The following is a 19,928-nucleotide window of genomic DNA, read 5'->3' as shown; positions in this document are numbered from 1 at the left end:
CTTATAAAGGAGACAACATACACACAAATTACTGTTAACAAAATGATACATTAAACTGTTACTAAGTTCAGTTTAAATACACATAAAACTTCATGCTATGCTTTTTCTTTCCTGATATTCTCTGACTTGTTCCATCTTATCTCCCAACATGTAAATTATATTACATTATAATGTAAATTTATTACATATAGTCTGAATGAAATTCCACTTAGTGAAAGTTAACATATAATAAGGAATGAGGAAAGATCAAATTAGTAAACTCTTATGTCCCCATATTTTAAACATCCTAAAAATGAGATTTTATCAGCTGCCCAAGAGTGAGCATATAATAACCAATGCAGAACTGGATATATCTGCCTTAATAGGCCTGTACATTCTTTAAAATGTGAGTAAACTTTGCTCAAAAGCTTCCTGACATATTGAAAAAGTTAGATAAAAGGTTACTAAAAACAGAAACATTTAGTTTAGGAAGTAAACTTGGATCAGAAAAAAATTCCCTGTTTCTAAGGATAATAATTACTCCTGTGCTTACTGGAACCCTGACTTTCTTTTAAGTCACTCTGATGGAATACATATGTTTTTAACTTAGATGAACAATGTACATGACTTCTAAAGTGTCAAGCAGGCCCATCTTTCCTGCAATAATTAAATAAGTAAAGGAAATTCAAACACAAAGCTACCACTGTGTTTTGGGAAAGACTCAGAGCAATTTACACACACACATTATTAATAGCCAAATATGTTGGAGCAACATGGTGTTTTTTTGTTTCGTTTCGTTTTGCTCTGCAACATGTTGTTTAAAGATGATTCACTCACTCCACCTGAGAGAACTTTCTGGCCCAAGAAATCAACTGCTCTGTAAAAGAGGCACCCTAAGATGTTTTAAAAAGGCACGTCTCTCCCCAATCTTTAAAAACACCACCACCCTGGAAACCTTGACTGTGACCCTTATCAACTAATAATGGTCCACAAACAATTTGTTTTCCTTACAGATAACGTAGAGGCCCTAATATGATGATTTTAAATCACCCACAGGCCTTTCTGTCATTTCCTTCTGTGCATGGCATGGCTTCCAGAGTTTACCAGTCATGATTACACACACTAGTAGGAGGAAAACCAAAAGGTTTGAACCAATCAGCACTGAGGGTTTTTGAAGCAGTGAGAAACAAAACAAAACAAACACAAAAGGCTCCTACAGCTGTGCCTCTGCTCAATCATGCATTCCTCAGAAGTTGGTTGTAAATCTAATACGACAAAATAAACTCACCCTTTCCAACTGACTTAAGAAATTATTTCACAAACTATTTCTCTTAATATCTAATTACTCTTTAATAGGCCATGGCTCCTGATGGCTCGACTTTAAATTATACTTTCTGTCAAAGACTTAGAAATATGTAAATGAACTTAGGGAGGCATTTTCACTGGAGAACGTTTTGTAAACTGTGGGAAAGTCATGCTCTCTTATTTGCTTACGATATCCCAATTTCTCCTGTATTTGATTTCCCTAAAGTGAGGCATATGGCCAGGCATGTTCTTTCCAGCTAATGTATTTAATGAGTATATGATCCAAACAGCATGAGGGAAAAGCTGTATCCAAGTAGCACAATGGACCTGTTGATGCCTCCTACTGTGTGTTTTCTTTCTCTGAGGTCTTCCACGTAATTGACTAAAAGGGAGCTCCTGAAACCTGATCCTATATAAATGCAGAAGGCTGTCAACTGTGTTCAAACAACTCATGAAAAAAACAAGAGATACTAGAGACTAACTGGAGTGCTTGGCATTAGGAAGAAAGTGGTTCCCATCAGAGTGCTGAAAGAGAGGGTTGGCTTCAACAAAGAAAGCAGGTGCTTAATCAGAGCCTCTCTGGGTTGTACTGTTGTTGTTGTACTGTTGTCGTTTTGGTGACCAAACAGGTTACAGCAGGTAGTGATGGCAGGACGGAGAAAGTTTAGCGAGAATGAAGTAGATTGGAGTGTATCCTTCTAGTGTGGGAAGGCTCCAGGCGTGCTGAAAAAGTGAAAGGGTTTTGGCCCCAGACCCAGGGCTATGAAAACAAAGACCCTTAGCAATGTGGTAAAGGAAGAATCCAGAAGGAGACAAGGCCTTGAATGGGCCAGAAGCCATGGAGGATGAGCAGGGCCCAGCTACGGTAGCACCACCCAGCTAACCTGTAGGGTTAAAAACAGAACAAAGCAGAATCAGATCTGGACACTGTTGTGGCAAACCAGGAGAAGGGGCCGCGCTCTGGGAAGGAAGCGCAGGAGTCTGGCCGGCAGGGTGACCACGATTGGTTTCCAGTCAGAAACCAGCTGGTGACGCTGGCCCCATTCACACCCCAGTCCAACCTCTGATAAGTTTCCTGGAATAGCTGCTAAAGCTGTGTGTGGCCTGCCTTCTTTCTTCCTTCCCTCCTTCAGGTCACAGCACTGGCCAGTCATGTGAGGTCTGGCCCTCCTGTCACTTCCCCCCCCCCCCACCCCCCGGCTCTGGAACTCTACTCCTGTCTCTTCACTTTGGGTAGCTTTCCTCATCTGGAAAGTGAGTGTCTTGGATCAGATTATCTTCAAGTTCCTTCTAGTTCTAACATTCTGTGATTCTTGGATGTTATACATTACCAGAATCATAAAATTTAGAGTTGAAAGGGACTTCAGAAGTCACCTATTCAACCTCCTACTCAACCCAAGCTAACCTAGCCAGAACTAATAAGCTTTGAAAGTTCTATGTAGTTGTTTTTGGCTGGCTGAAGTCGGCAGTAATCAAAGCTTAAAAACCTTAAATATAAAGCATGAAAAATATATATATGAGATTTCTAGAGCATCTAAGAAAAAGTTTGAAGGAACAGAAGCCCATAGAGCAGCATGTCCTATTGCTTTCTAAGCACAGCTATTCCCAGACTTTGTTTTCACAATATCCAGGGTATATTAAAAAAAAAAAAAAAATCACAGGGGATGTTAGTAAATTCTCCAAACACAAACTAATTTTCAGCTGATTATTATGCTTATATCACACAAGGTGATTGGATGACACATTATCAAATAAATGAAGTCTCAAAGGGAGAATAAAGAATATAAAGGAGAAACAGTTACATTTTGAGATGCATTCAAGAAAAATCAAAAAGCATGTCATCTGTTCTTAAGGGGGAAGTTTCAGTTATAAGCTACTTTTCAAAATTAATTTTTACCTGATAATGAATATTCTCTCTCACCCTTCAAAAGAATTATTTTCTTAGAGTCTATGCCAACTATCATACTATAAATTTTGAAGAAATCATTGGCTGTATTTAAGAAATAAGCATTTAAAACAATAATTTTCCATTGTGTTTTATTATCAGTTACTTAAAAGTGGTAAGTTCATAAATAAATAAGAAGAGATATCCTTCTTACAGATTACATGAAATTATATACAATGACACTCTCTCTGCATAGTAACCAACACTGAGGTGTGTAACTTGAATTTTTAGATGGATTATTTATAATCCTTTAAAGTGCAATTTATTTAAGGGTTTAAGCAAATCATAGGATAAAGGATCTTTCTAATAAATGAGTAACATTAAAAAGACGATATATTTGGATAAATCTTTCGAAAATCAGAACTGATTTTGCCAAATGTACTTGTGATGTCATAATTACCACCACCACCCCCTCTCAAACCCCAAACTTGACTTAATTGCTGAGGATTAAGAAGGACTGGACGATATCATTTCTCCCAATATTGATGTATAGACTTAATGTCAGTCCAATAAAAATTCTATCAGATTTCTTTTTTTATGAAAATTGATAAGCTTATTCTAAAATTTATTTTAAAAGGTAGAAGATCTAGAATAGTTAAGGCCACTTTGAAGAATACACAGTTAATATATTGCTCTGGTAATTAATACCAGGTAGTATTGACACAAGAATACATAGAGAGCCAAACAAAAAGTCCAGAAAAAGAAACACGTAAATGTGGTCACCTGTTTACAAAAAAGGCGGCACTGAAATTCAAAGGGGAAAACGAAAATGTCTTTTCAATAAATGCTGCTGGATCAGTTAGATATTCATATGGGAGGGAAATGAATCTTGACCCTATCCACAAACACAAAAATTAATTAGAAATGGATTGCAGAGCTAAATGTGAAAGATAAAATACAGCTCCTGGAAGAAAAGATAGGAATATAACTTCATGACCTTAAAGTAAGCAATGATTTCTAAAACAGACACAAAAAGTGGTGAACATAAATCATAAACTGAACTTCATTAAAATTAAGAACTTTATTTATTAAAAGATAGTAATCAGATAATGAAAGGGAAAACTGAAAATTGGGAGGAGATACTCTCACACATATATATCTGATGAACGATTTGCATCCAGACTTTATTTAAAAACCTACAACCGATAAAAAGGACAACCCCAGATAAAAAGCAAGAAAGGGAACCCTCTTGCACTGTTGGTGGGAATGTAAATTGATACAGCCACTATGGAGAACAGTATGGAGGTTCCTTAAAAAACTAAAAATAGAACTACCATACGACCCAGCAACACCACTACTGGGCATATACCCTGAGAAAACCATAATTCAAAAAGAGTCATGTACCACAACGTTCATTGCAGCTCTATTTACAATAGCCAGGACATGGAAGCAATCTAAGTGTCCATTGACAGATGAATGGCTAAAGAAGATGTGGCACATATACAATGGAATATTACTCAGCCATAAAAAGAAACGAAATTGAGTTATTTGTAGTGAGGTAGATGGACCTAGAGTCTGTCACACAGAGTGAAGTAAGTCAGAAAGAGAAAAACAAATACTGTATGCTAACACATATACATGGAATCTAAAAAAAAAAAAAAAGGTTCTGAAGAACCTAGGGGCAGGACAGGAATAAAGACACAGACATAGAGAATAGACTTGAGGACACGGGGAGGGGGAAGGGTAAGCTGGGACAAAGTGAGAGAGTGCATGGACTTATATATACTACCAAATGTAAAATAGATAGCTAGTGGGAAGCAGCCGCATAGCAAAGGAAGATCAGCTCGGTGCTTTGTGACCACCTAGAGGGGTGGGATAGGGAGGTTGGGAGGGAGATGCAAGAGGGAGGGGATATGGGGCTATAGGTATATGCATGGCTGATTTACTTTGTTATAAAGCAGAAGCTAACATACCATTGTAAAGCAATTATATTCCAATAAAGATATTTTTTTAAAAAGCGAGCAAAAGGTTGAGTTTTATGTTATGTGAATTATATTCAATAAAGCTGTTATGTTTAAGAAGTGAGCAAAATATCTGAAAGACACTTCACGAAAGAGGAGATCCAATTGGCCAATAAATATATGAAAAAGTGCTCAACATCATTAATCATCAGCGAAATACAAATTAAAACCATAATGAGATACCACCCACCAGAAGGGCTAAAATTAAAAAGACCGACAATACCAAATGTTAGTGACATACAGAGCAAATAGCTTTCTCACACTTTGCCAGTAGGACTAGAAAATGGTAATATCTACCATTTTAGATGAACATGCACATATCATGTGACCTACCAGTTCCTCTCTTATGACTAAATGCATATGTTGACCAAACGGTATGAACAAGAATAATTACAGCAATTTTATTCATAACAGCTCCAAATTGAAATAATCCAAATGCCCATTAACAGTAAAACAGATAAATGAATCGTGATATATTCTCTAATAGAATACTACATAGCATTAAAAAAAGAATCGACTGCTACACATAAGAACATGGATGAATCAAACCAAAATGATGATGAGCTAAGGAGGCCAGACACAAAAGGATACATACGACAGGACTTTATTTATTTATTTATTTTGCGGTACGCGGGCCTCTCACTGTTGTGGCCTCTCCCGCTGCAGAGCACAGGCTCCGGACACGCAGGCTCAGCGGCCATGGCTCACGGGCCCAGCCGCTCCGCGGCATGTGGGATCTTCCCGGACCGGGGCACGAACCCGTGTCCCCTGCATCAGCAGGCGGACTCTCAACCACTGCGCCACCAGGGAAGCCCAGGACTTCATTTTTATGAAGTACAAGAATAGGCAAAACCAATCTACAAAGATAGAAGTAAGACTAGCGGATACCTTTGGGGAGGAAACTGTGAGAAGGGGCATGAGGGTGCTTTCTGGGTGCTGGAAATGTCATAGCGTGACCTGGGTGGCCATTACATGAGCATAACAATCTATATATTTAAAATGTGTGCGCTATACTATATATATGTTCTACCTAAAATAAAAATTTTAAATAAACAAGTAAATAAAATTATCTCGTGCTCCACAATGGCAGGAATCATGCCTCATTTACATATTTGCCCCTTCCAGGGCCTAATACAATGCCTGCTCAGTGTTTGTTGAATTTAATTAAATTGCCCACCAGGTAGCTCCAATTCTATGATCTCAGCTAGATGATTTTAGTACAACATGTCTGAGTGGTCAAGAGTAGAACTATAGCTGTGCACTTGCTTCCTGCAGACTCCTTTTAAATTCCCAACGCGTTCATGTTTAAAATATCTGGCGCTTTTTTTTTCTTTTCCAAAAAGGGAGATGGGAGTATTTGCATACTGAAAAACAACCCCATTTGCAGGGTTTAACAAGATTCAAATCAAAAAGGCAAAGGAAGAGGAAACAAAGAAAGGTGCTCCTGTGGCGCCCTAGAAAGCAGATGTTCATTAGGGCCCAGACACACAGATGACGATCACCGTGTGCTTATCTGAACAAGCTATCGTCAGAACACACAGTCAAATCAAATTTTGAAGGCTCAAAGGATATGCACGGAAGAACATCCCGAACTGCTGAGACATGAATTTGAATTTGGTGACAGAGATAGAGGGGTAGAAAAGAACACTGTCATTTGAAATCCTATTTATACGTTAAGATATAATCTACTCTTTAAAAAAAGCAATCGAAATCAACACTTAAGATTTTTGCTATTAAAATTAAAATCTGAGGAACTACTACCAAGTAAGAAACACACCTTTTTTTAGTCTTTTGCCAATCAGAAAAACACAATATATCGTGGTTATTTTTAAAGAATAGTTGTGTGAAATATTCAAGAAACAGAAAAAAATGGTTACATATGATTTTAGATGTTATTATGGGTACAGAAAAATCGTATGCAGCTTACCATTTCACTATGTCATATTTAAAGTTCCAATCTCATTAAGAGCCCACATTTGGCATCAAAACACTTTTTATTATGCTAATTATATTCTCTTTTGTTCAAAGTATTACATCATGCCTGTGCTTCTATAACACTTATACATTACCAAATACAATTTTATTTAAATTTTCCATATAAAATTGGATAAGGAATCAGAAAGAAAATCCCATTCAAAGAGGGAACTGTAATTAGCAAATTCTTAATCATAATCTGTAGCATTAAGAGGTAGCAAAGATTTTTTTTGAGCCAAATTAAGTCAGACCCACTTGGTCCCTGACTTGGGCAGACGCAGTGGGACTAGCTTGTATGCAGCCATCACCCTGGCAGATTCACCACTGGGCACACAAACGTGTAGCTGGCCAGAAGCCAGTCCACAGTGGCACTACTGTTACTGCACAAGAAGAAAAGGTAGAAGCAGGAATGGAGGAGAAAGGGGAAGGAAGGAGTGGCGGAAAAGGAGACGGGAAAGAGGAAGCACACTTTGAGATTGCCCAACCCCCTGGACCCTTGCCATTCCTACTCTGCAGGCCCTTGGGCTTTGTCTAGCTCTTCACCCCAGAGTCAAGCCGCAATCCAGAAACAAAATACCAAGGGATCTATGGTCTGAGCCGTGTTCTAAAGCATAGACTGGTTCCATTTTTGACCTCCTTTCAGGGTAGGATTCTTAACCTGTGTGCTCTACAGGCTGAGTCTCAGTAAAAATCTGAGGTTAATGGGAATGTGCCATCTTCAGATTCTCAAGGTTTGAGGTTCCCCTAAGAGTTATGAACCATTGTTGGACCAGGACTTGGTGAAAATAAGAGAAGTGATGGTATTGGACAATGTTTTCTTTGTCTTTTGATATCCTTCTTGTTACCAGTCTCAAGAGCTGTTTGCTTGATTCCGTGCTAGAGAAGAGAAGGAAAGCCTGTGAGGCTGTAGTAATCTAGTCAGTGATGAGCTAGGGATGAAAAGTCCTACTTCTTAGATAGCCGGGGACGGCTTTATGAAAATTGAGGGTGGGCTAGGAGGAAAGGGAACAAGAGATTATCAGTGAGGCCAACACAGGGAAAGAAAACAAGTAAGCAGGGAGCTAGTCTCAGGAGCGAGGAGCGAGGACGTCTCCCAGGGCCTTAACTCAGCGAGAAGCTCCTGAACCCACAACTCCCAGCTTCGCAAATCCCTGACCCACGTGACTCCACAAGCCACACCTCCCATCTCTTCTTGAAACCCGGTCCCCAGTCCTAGAAGCTCAAAGCCCCTTCTGAGGGACTAAGGGAACTCGTCCTCTCACTGCCCCTCAGGTGAGTTAGGGAAAACTCCTCAGTCCCCTAAAGGGGGCCAAGATGGGTTCCCTGAATTCCAACTCTGAATACTCACCCCCCTCCTCCAAGAAACACTGTCCCTGTGTGATGATTTGGTTCTATGGTAGGACCAGTACAGAACAAGTGTATGTGAATTATAAACTGGGTTACTTTCACAAGCTCTTATGGGTTGGCTGGGGACCCTATCAGTAAAGATAACAATTTATATATGAAATATACTAGATGAGTTTCAAGTTCTAAATAATTGATAAGTGAACTTTCTGGAACAAAACCTGTTGGAAACACAATTCGCTTGTAAGATAAGGTATACCCAGTCACAGAACAAATCACATAGCGCTCTAAAAAATATCATTTGCCCAGCTATAGAATTTCAGCTATATAAGTTTCTCTGCTAGCCAGTTCTTTCTGTGTTGTTGTTGTTAATAAAGGTATGCAAATAATCATGTAGAATAAAACCTAAGAACTGAGACTAGGAATTTTTTTTTTAAGGCTTCCATTTTTAAAGCAATGCAATTAATCAAAGCTGTGCTCTGTAGGAAGCAGAGAGGGTTTGGGGAGTATTTCAGTTAATGACCTGAAAATAAAAACTGGCAAATTTTTCTTTCTGTAAATGTCTGCATTTGTCAAAAACCTGTTTGGTGATGAATCCAAGTTATTGTTGAGAAGACAAGGGTAAAGTTGGTGGTATTACAAATTTATGATATGATTTACTTTTCCTTGTAACCAAATATTTTATCTGAGACTTTATTTCAAACTGCGAAAATATTTCACTGCTATTCTACAGGTGAGGAAGGGTTTAAGCGGTTTTCCAGCACAAACATACTCCCAATTATAAGTCTCAAAATCATCATGTTTAAAAAGTGTTAAACAGGGGAAACAGTATAGTGTCATTTGAGGGGCTTAAGTATAATGGAAATGTAAGTTTATAATCTAAAATTCTTTTTCGGCAACTTTGATTCCCCGCCCCAAGAAACTCAAGTTTAGAAAAAGCACAGAATTCCATGATGTATCCATCTAATTCTGCGCATTCTTATTAGTAAATTTTTCAGCTTATAAAAAACAAAACTAGTATCATGTAAAGAAGGCCCACCCACTTGCACAGCTGGGAAGATGATGCATTTTTCCTTCAAGATCAGTAAAAATTATTTATCATATCAACGAAATGATCTAGTTTTGTTGCACGAAAACCTTCCCTGAAATTGCTCTTCTTCTGGACCCAGCAGCCCAATAGCACTTGTTGTTCAATGGGTAGCCAGAGGGATCGGTTCTGTGTCTCACACTGAGGCCAGAGGATAATATGACTCCTGAAGGACTTAGCTCCATTGCAGCGTAAACAGCTTATTTTAAAAGAATTAAAGCTAGATAATGACCAAATAAAGAGAATAAAAAGCTATAACCATGAAAGATCAGGAATAATTTAAAAATCTGTTTTTTTCTGAAGAAATGCTAGCTCACAATAGACACATTATCAAGATGTAGATTGCAGGCCCACAAAAATGTAATTAGCAATATAACAAAACTCCAAAGGCGGCTAATAAATTAGGAGAAATAAACATCACTTCAAATGGTTTAAACAATAAATGTAATACTTCTATATAACCATTATGTCATCATTTAAGGATTATATTCTCGGCCTGTCACAACCCTCATAGGTGGGTTTAATAGCACACTTATAAGCATAAAACTGGAAAAATAATAATGTAAAATAAGGTAATTGTATACGAAACTTTGAGGAGAAGGAGTTAACATGAAGTACAAAAAGGTGATATTCTTTAAAGTTCTAAGTAGTCATAAAAGGATTATAGAGCAGAAAATATACAAAACAATGGTGATTATCATTTCAAGAAATTTTCATTCATTCATCTAAAGCCCAATTCTTTCTAAAATTCCCAGGTTTACTGGAACTTTTATTAGCACTTTACTTTTTCTCACAGTACACATGGCACTGTTTTTAATCCCACATATAGATCTGAGTGCCTTCCTGTCACTCAGACCCTTGGTTGGTATGCTGCCTTCCTGGATGTACTGTTTCGTAAATATTCTTTGCTTATGTCTTGAATTGTGTCTATTCTGTCTTCCCTGGCAGCTGGAGAGCAGGGACCAGATATTACACTCCCTAACCTTTCTTAATATCAAGTGCAGAGAATGGTGCTCTGGGGTCACTAAGGAAATACGATCGCTTAGTTAGTATTTTAGCCCTTCATGAGCCTCAGCAATTTCCCACAAACACCAGATTAAAATTTAGCCTAATTCCAGAATACAGATGTTATTTACAGCCATTGTAGGCAATCATCCACCAGACATTGATTTTGTGTGTTTTTATAAGTAAGTTAGCTGTTGATATAAGCATCTAATCTCTTTTAGAATCTAGGTTTTCATATCTGTCATCCAGAAGCTGTTTTCCATCCTCTGAAATGGTAAATGCATCCATTTAAGAATTAGCTAAAAGACAATGTATGGAGAATGACAGTGTTCAGTTTTAGGCTGAACATTTTCTCCTCGAGGAGGTCTAGATGTTGATTTTTGCCCCCTTTTTCTCTCTCACCATCTTTGACACACTTATTTTCCAATGTTTGTTTGAAAATTTTAAATAGTCATATAATTATGTTAAGGAGACTAGATGCATTAAGCAAAAATAAGGAATTCAAATATGTGAGATACACATTCAGTTTGTTGGCTTGGCTGTCACCATTCTCTTTACACTTTTCCCCACATTTCTACCTGATTAAGAAATTATTTGGTTTCTGTTATCAAATTTGTGTGCATGCTCAAATTTGCATGTGTGTTTGACACACACAATGTAAGAAGACATTTTGCTGTGTACCATCTGACGAAACTCCCGGTGGTAAATGTCTGTATCATCCAAGTGCTGCTTCTCCCGAGGAATAGCCGAGTTCTACCAGGTTTTACTACTTACTCGTTAAAATGATACAGCAGAGAAACCAGAACATTTACATTCATTCCACATAACATCCCCAGGCCCAATGTTCAATTTTGAATATATGGTTTAATTTTGTACCAAATGTTATGGCACTGCATTTAAATCACTGACATATCATTACTATACTTTCTTTAAAATAAGCGATGTTACATTGAATAAAACACTTCCACTTAAGAACAACTGGATATGTTCCTGCTTATTCCTATAATACCCAATGAATGAGATAAAAAGCTAGGTGGCTGAATGTCCTACATTGGATAAAACACTTCCACGTAAGAACAACTGGATATGTTCCTGCATATTCCTATAATACCCAATGAATGAGATAAAAAGCTAGGTGGCTGAATGTCATATTAGGGTTATACAACACTCAGTAACAGAGATAATTATAATTCTGAACACCTTAACGCTAGTTTATGTTTTAGTTATTAACTATTAAATGAATAAATGTTTTTACCACATCTGAAATACTCTGAAAAATAAGGATTTTCTTGAAAATTAAGCAGAAAAAAGTTTGAATCCTGTTGGTGGGGGCCAGTAATAAGAGGCAAAGACAGGCTGAGTCACCAAATCATCACATGTAACATTTCCCTCTTTGATATAATACTATGAGTTGTCTTTTCTGGCACCATATTCTTTAATAAAGACTGCCAAAAAAAAAGGCACTTTTGATTCCATAAATTAAACACGGATCAATTGATATGTGATTCATCTTACTTACTCACTTCATAAAATGTTTGAAGTTTTCATTATAGGAACAAAATAAATTAACATTCAAATCAAACTATATTGAGATTTCATTAGAAAATCAGGCTGAGTTATTATATTTATAGATTTTGGTCTATAATTTTTTTCTGGTCTAAAAAAATTTTGCATGTACTTATTCAGAATAATAATAGTCACTAACAAGCATTTATTTAGCACCTACTGTTCTGCAAATCAAGCAAGGAAATAGGGAGGGCTGATAGCCTTTGAAGAGAGACTTGGTGTGGGATAAGGACACCATGCTTGGGGAAAATAAACTTTAGGGAACTGAGCATCCAATAAAAAAACAAACTAGACAAGAAATTCTTCATCTTTAAAAAGAATGAACAACATTTAGGTGTCCATATCATTTTTATCTCCATTCTAGATCTTCCTCACATGATTTTTATTGGTTAAGCAGACATAGGGAAAAAAAAGAATTTTATTTCCTGGCAACTCCCTCTTTAGTAAAAAGAAAAGGGAAAAAGGTCCCTTTGTCTTTAGTGTAAAGACCTACGACTTATTAAAATTTCAGTACTCATTAAGTAAGCTGGGGTAAGTTAAAAGTTCCAAAAAACCGTTAAGCAAAATACAAAGTCTGAGAGATATATCAGTAAAGCTTAAAAAAATGTCTTTCCTGAAACTGTATTACATGGAAATTGCCCATATCTGAATTTAAATTTGAAGCCAAGATTGCCAAACATGTAAGGTATAGCTAGTTATACTGATACTAAATGACTGAATACTTTCCTACTTCTCTTCACTTATCTTTCCCTGTTCCATTCTAGGAGCATAAGATTTGTCTCCCAACATATAAAAAAATAAGACGCATTATGGAAATTCAAAAGAAATGGCTATCCGAGGGGAAGGGTGCTATAATATTTCATCATAATGCACCTTGATTTTAGCATTTCCGTGATCTTGAGCCTTCCAACACCACTTCCAGATAGCCACAGTACCCCGCTCACTTAAGGAAACAAGGTATATTCATCACGTAAAATATTGTATTACTGTATTGATGCATTTACGCAAACTTTATTCATCTCACAAACGTACTTACTTCTCAAGACACAGAGCAACCCAAGTTTTAATATCATGCCACTTGTACCTCCAATTCACCTTAATCTACTCAGTAGTTCCACGTATCAAATCATGATCTCTCATTCCTGGAGAAACAGATTGATATAATATTCATTTGACTATGACTAAGGAAAAGTTAAGGAATTCAACAAAATGTTAATGCACCCAAAAATTCAATTCAGAAAAGCTGCTTTTTTTCTAGTAGCTTCATTAATAGAATACCAAATTATATTACTCATTATTTTTCAGATTTTGAAGCTAGGTTCAGGCATGTTCTTTGGCATACACTTATACAAAAATAGCTTTTAAACAAACATTTGTTTTAGAAACAAACATTTCTCTAGTGTAGAACATTTCTTTAGTACACAAAACAATATAACTATGAATAAAGACACAAATGTGTCAAACTGCTTGTAGCTGGTATGAAATATTAGCTAACCATGTAAAGAACATTTTGTACTTCCCTTTCTTCAGAAGAACTAGAATAAGTATTTCGATTTCCACAAATATTTGCATACACATATTGGCAGTAATGTACATCATGATATCTTTGAAACAAACAGAATTCAAGGGTTGCCTTGCAATAAGTGAAAATGTCTACACACAAAATGTTAATTAAAATGTTACGTTACCAGAATTTTTCCTGTGTATCTGAAAAGTAGATACCAAATTTAATTTTTAGTAATACGGCATAAGTCACTTAATAATTTAGAAAATCCTTTAGAACAATACATGCTTATATTTATGAAGCTACATCAACCTGTATCTTAGAATGAATGTGTCAGGTGATAAAGAGAACCCTGCTGTGATAAGACCACCCTTAACGGAGAAATACAAAAAAACTCAACAAGCGTGTAAAATCAGGTTATTTGCAATCTCTGTTACTCTACGCTAAGGCATTATAAAAATTTCGCAATCTCCTTCATTTCCACCCATGTCCTGCCTTTCTATAACATCCTCAACTTTACTTTATGTTTAATGCAGCTGTATTACTTTTTCTAATAATTATCTTTTTCTGTCAAAGCACAAAGCATACCAATATGGTCACACACTGTAATCCAGCTCCACAGGCTCCTTTGGTTGTTGACTGTTAGTAGAACGCAGAAGTAACTAATATATTTTTATAGAGAAAAATTACTAAATTTTTCTGAAAAGACTCTGGATGATTAACATACGAAGAATGATTTGACATATGTTAACTTTCTACGGTATGGCAACAAAACTCATTTTCAAGTGCCATTTTCATTGGTATCTATTCCTTCTAATGAAAAGAAATCCCATCCGTTTATTCTTTTTCAATTCAAAACACATCCATCTCTTGATCACAAGTTTAAGTCAAATATCACTTGGTAAACGATCGTGCCATCCCTCAGTTTTTGATAGAGCTTCCACACAGAAGTTTCAAAACAACTCTGTCTAGCAAACACATCACTGTACTTTAAACAGTGATGTTTTCTATCCCATATTTCAGGAAGGTTAAAATACACACACACAGAGGCAAGGATCATCACTGTAGACAACAGATTCTACGTCAGTTTATTAACTCTTTAGGTAGATTAGGTAACACTTGTTTTTAAACTGACTACAAATCAAATCAGGTCTCTATTTTTTTTAATGACTCACAATACCATGTGACCAAGAGATAGATGAGATACGGGAGACAAAAAGGGCTATGTGTCCTGAACTATGCTACCTAAAATCTGCATCTAGTCGCTTTACATTTTAGGAGATGCCTCTTCCTGAGATAATCAAGATACTTTACAACAGGGAATTTAGATTTAATTATCAAACTTTAATACCAAGTTATATAGGTCAAGTGAGTATGTGTGTCTTTCTCCAGAAACAAAGAGATTCAGAATAATAGGATTTCAGATTTCATAGTAGAAACAGCAAGATATGTTTTGAGAATGTCATTTACCGTAACACAAATCAATATTAAATGCTTTATGCAGGAAGCACACTTTCAGAAAATGGGCCCTAAAGCTTTCTGGGATCCGACCCTAATTACTAGAGCAGGCTCTTGCCGTTTGTCTCTCTCTTCAATTATTTACGGGGCAAAAAGAGCCAAATGGCATTGCATTAGCTATATTAAATGCTATGTACTTGGTTTCTAACTTACTAATGGTACATAAAAATTACTAAGGTGAATATGCCTGTAGAAACATGGCCTTTTTTTCTTTTTCACCTGAGTGTATGTTATTTATTATTCATATAGTTAAGTGTTGAATAGGCTGTCCTTTAGGTACCCAATGCTGCATAATTTAAACAAGTGCATTAAACATATATGATATCTAAAAGGTAGAGCATTGATTACACTTCAAAATTTCTTTGAACAACTTATATTTACAGTGTAGCTCACCAAAACACGAGTACCTCCCTCCACTCCCTGAAAACAAATACAGCAGCGACCACACAAGAATGAATGATGGGTACCCTTGCTGCTACCATCTTGCCGCTTTGTGGCGACCCAAAGTAAAATGAAAATGGGGAGGGGGGTGAAAATGAGGCCCTTGAGGGCTAAGAAATTTCAGGTCTCTATGCTAACAAGTGTCCTTTTTACATGGACACATACAAAACTATGATGTAGGTACGTAACATGGGCCACACACACTTGTGAGAAAGAAAAGCTTATCAAGGTTGAATCAGAGATTCTCTGCACCAGGCCAGAAATGCCCTCTGCCAGCAAGCAGGGCATGATTACAACCTCCCAAAGAAAGTTCAGAGGCTGCATCTTTTGTGATCTAGAAGGGCACCAGGAGTCAAGATAACAGATGCTAATTGCTGAAGAAGTCTGGTGCATCCAACTTTTGCCCTCCCAAACTGTGGGGAAAAGCTTCCAAAGCAGTGAAACCCTCACTCTTCATGGACCCAATATTTTTTTTCCTGAGTTCAGGAGGCATCAAATTCTTATTGTCAAAATAGGATAGGCCCACTAACAACGTACCCAGGGTCCCTGGAAAGCCAGTCGCAATTTGTATGACTACATGTCATCCGCTGTGTTACCTAAGCGTGCTCCAAGGCCGTTTTTGAGAAAGCACCACTGGAAATCGATCTGTGGTAAACATATACGGTAGTATGTCTCTAAACTAAACACTAAGTCACTTCTTTCCCTGCATCGAAATCTGCCCATTGTCCCTCCTTTGCAGAAGCCACAGGGAAGATTAAAAGGGACATCAATGAACGCTGAGTGAACTTTGACCACTTTTCTACCCAAAACAACAGCGTAAAAGTAGAAATCAGTAACCAGGTGAAGTGCCACACCGCACAAAGATCAAGGCGAGGGGCGGGCGCGCAGGGCCGGAGGCGAGGAGGAAAAAGTCCCGTCCCCAGCCTCGAGCCCCAGTTGTCTCGCGCGCGGGAGGCTGAGGGGCGTCCCCGGGGGGCGGGAGGCTCCGCGGCACTCCGAGGGAAGCCGAGAGTTACTGCTCGCCGGGCGAGGCCCAGGAGAAGGGCTCGAAGATCCGCGCCGCCAGTGGGTGCTGCCGCGGGCCCCAGGCGTCGGCGGCCGAGCAGCCAAGGCTCGGCGAGGGGCGCCGCTCGGCCCGCGACCCTCCCCGCTTCCCGGGCCAGGAAGGGGCCGGCGGCTCTTTCCTGTCTAGTCTCTCCCCCCGCGGCTTTCTGTAACCCGATCCCAGCACTCCGCTCCGCGGGCAGCCGCCGCCCCGCGCGCCGCCGGGCTTCGCCCAGGCCAGCGCTATAGTTAGCAACCTTCCATCAACTCCACCGGAGGCGGCGGGGGCTCGCCGCGTGCCCCTCCCGGACCGGAGCCGCGCGCGCCCCCGGCGCCCCCCGCCCCCGGGGCCCCTTTACCTTCGCTTGAAGATACTGGGGGTAGTAGTAGGTGGCGTACTGAGGGTACATCTGCTGTTTCCACACTTTGCCCATGAAGCTGGAAGGGAGCCTGCCGTGCAGGGTCGCGGGTACTTTGGGGTTTCCAAGTCTCGGTCTCTCCTGCCTCTCCCTTTCCGGCGGCGGCTGCTGCCGCTGCTCCACCTCTCAGCCCGGACCAGACGTCCTCCTCCTCCTCCTCCTCCTCCTCCCTCTCCTCCTCCTCCTTCTTCTGCTCCCAGAGAGAAAGACACTGCAGAGCGCAGAGGGCACCCCGGACAGGGCGCTCGCAAGGAGTTGCCTCCCGGAGCCCGAGTGCTCCGGGGCTGCCAAGGGCTGGCGCGCTGGCCGCGCTCCGCTGCGGCGAGCAGGCTCAGCGGGGCCGGGAGGTGATCAATACAAGTGGAAAGTGCTGCTGCTGCGGCGGCGGCGGCGGCTGCGCTCGGTGCCAGGCGGCATCTGGGGTGGGTGCGCCCGATTGGGAGAGGGGAGAGGGGCTGGCGTGCCGAGGCCGTGGGGGAAGGGCGGGCGGGGGCGGGGCTTGGGCGCCGCGGAGCCGGGACCGGCTGGAGGTGAGGGCTGAGTTTTAACCACTCCTCACCTCCCAGGCTTGACGGGCAGAAGCCTTGGGAGCCCGAATCGCTTTGTGTTGGGGGTGGAGGGTGGGGGGTAGAATTGGGGGGGGACCCAGCTTAAGAACTGCAGAGTGGACACCTTCTTTGGGGGGACGCACTTAAGAACTGCAGAGTGGACACCTTGTTTGCTTTCATGAGTTTTTATCTCCTTAAGGGGGAGGGGAGGTAAGGGGGAAAGAGGAGGAAATCTGATTCATCTCTCACTTCCCGCCCCCCGCCCCCCCCCGCCCAATGATTTTTTTTTTTTTTTTTCACAAGAGAAGGAAAATGATTTAGTGCCCAACCACAAGGCTGGAGTGGGGACACCTGGGTTCGGTTCCCCCCAGGCCACAACACTAATTTTCTAGGTGACCTTGGGAGGGTTAGTGTCCTTCGGATTGGTGAGTTTGGTGAGATATGAGAGGTGAAATCGTGCCCTCTGCACAAGAGGAGGCAAAGCACTCAAACACACACGCTCCTCACAACAAATAGACGGATCTTTCTAAGGGGGAGACGGCGCAAAGAGGCAGAATGTTATTATTAGAGGACACAATATAGACATCAGCTTTTCTCTGCCTCTTTCTAATGCTGCCAGACAGTCTGACAACTCCCACTCAGGAACAAGGAAACTCCCTGAGTTTGGAATATTTTAAGGCCATTTTGAAAGTCACACACGCTGTTGCAGTGTGCTTCAGTGACATATTAAAATCAATCTCTCCCTTTCTGCCTCTCTCCATCTCCTAATTGTCACAGCTGCAGACAGCCCCAGACAGCAGTGGTTCAGTTCACTACATAACTGGATATAATTTAATGGAGTTAATTGGTCCCTGAAGCTGCCTGTAGAAGACTTTTATATTGTAGCTCAACAAGAGATAGTACCGAAAATGTACAAATAAGTAAGAAAGCACCTTCAAATTGGAGTTGTTGCGCATCTAATAAAATGTAATGAAAAATTAATTTGTTATTAAATAGACCTTGATTACTCTGTTTTGTCATTTTGGTATTCTGAGAGTCTGTTTTCATAATAGCACAGAGGTAAATCAAACTGAAATGGAATGCATGATTTTGTCAAACAGTTACATTTTTATTTGATTACATTGCAAAATATTTAGTAAGATACTTTAAAATGATGGCAATAGTGAAATGAAACCTTTATCATCTTTATATGATTTAGACAAATTTCTAGATTATACAATTTGAAAAAACAAATGTAAGTTCATATGAGAATATTTTGGATGTGCCAGGAGGCAAATCACGTTCTTTTAAAAAAATTAACAGTTAACCCATGTGAAATCCTACAGCTGAGCTTCTGCTGTATGGTGGGCCCTGTTGAGGTTAATGTCAATCTGAAGGTCGGGGTGGTCCATTGCCTAGCTAGGGGATCTAAAAATAGTTCTTTATACTGTTTCAGTGTGGGACTCTTGAATGCATTTGATAAGAGAACCAAGTGCACTAACCTGTGTTAAGAACCTAGGAGGACTAGGAATGATGGTTTACAGGAGTGACGGAAGGAAGAGAACAAGTTAAGAACCATCTCAGGAGTTCTAGGCCTGAGTTGATAAAAGAAATTACCAAACTCAGACTGTTCTACTTTTTTCTGGATGATGAAAATTCAGTCTGTTTTACAGAGCCCAGAAGCACACCCACAATTATGTAGACACTTGATTTATGCCTGAGGCGGTATTGCAGAGCAGTGGAGAAAGAATGAGCTTTTCAATAAATGATTCTGGGTCAAACTGGCTATCCATATGGAAAAAATGAAATTGGAGCCCTGCTTCACAAAAGGGGAAGAAAGAATTTCAAATGAATCAAAGACCTAGATGTAAAAAAACAAAACTACAAAGCTGTTAGGAGATAATATAGGAAATATCTTGATAGCATTGAAGTAGGGAAAGATTTCTTTAATAAGGTGACCAAGAGTACAAGGTTGATCAATTTGACTCTATTAAAATTCAGAACACTGATTCATCAAAGGATTCTATAAAGAAAGTGAAAAGGCAAGCCACAAAATAGTTATTTGTAATCCATATAACTACAAAAGCCTAAGAGATTATGTAAAGAACTCCCTGAAATCAATTTTAAAAGAAAAACAACATGTTAAAACATGAATAAAAGATTAAACGTGTGTATTTCAGAGAGGAGGAAACACAAATGTCCCTGTAACATATGAAGAGATACTCATACTCATTAGTAATAAAGGAAATGTAAATTAAAATTCTAATAATATACCATTTCACACTCACCAGATTGGCAAAAATTAAGAA

The 19,928-nt window shown here is 39.3% G+C and overlaps 1 protein-coding gene across 5 annotated transcripts in view; it reads right to left on the bottom strand.

Annotated features, from left to right (window-relative positions):
• The window catches only part of RBMS1 (RNA binding motif single stranded interacting protein 1), a 214,413-nt gene extending 196,766 nt beyond the window's left edge, over window positions 1-17,647 (bottom strand). For 3 of the 5 annotated variants that reach the window (XM_032636679.1, XM_032636683.1, XM_032636680.1), the window contains exon 1: window positions 17,033-17,241. In XM_032636679.1, the coding sequence (XP_032492570.1) occupies window positions 17,033-17,107 (75 nt within the window). In that variant the 5' untranslated portion in view covers window positions 17,108-17,241. Of the gene's footprint in view, window positions 1-17,032 lie in introns of all 5 variants that reach the window. The other 2 variants (XM_032636684.1, XM_032636688.1) reach the window with 2 other exon arrangements.
• Between the last annotated feature and the right edge of the window lie 2,281 nt (window positions 17,648-19,928).

The sequence above is a fragment of the Phocoena sinus genome, chromosome 7, assembly GCF_008692025.1.
Source record: "Phocoena sinus isolate mPhoSin1 chromosome 7, mPhoSin1.pri, whole genome shotgun sequence".
NCBI classification, from domain to species: Eukaryota; Metazoa; Chordata; class Mammalia; order Artiodactyla; family Phocoenidae; genus Phocoena; species Phocoena sinus.
The sequence above is the reverse complement of the archived record's forward strand: the minus strand, read 5'-3'. Positions and strand labels throughout refer to the sequence as shown.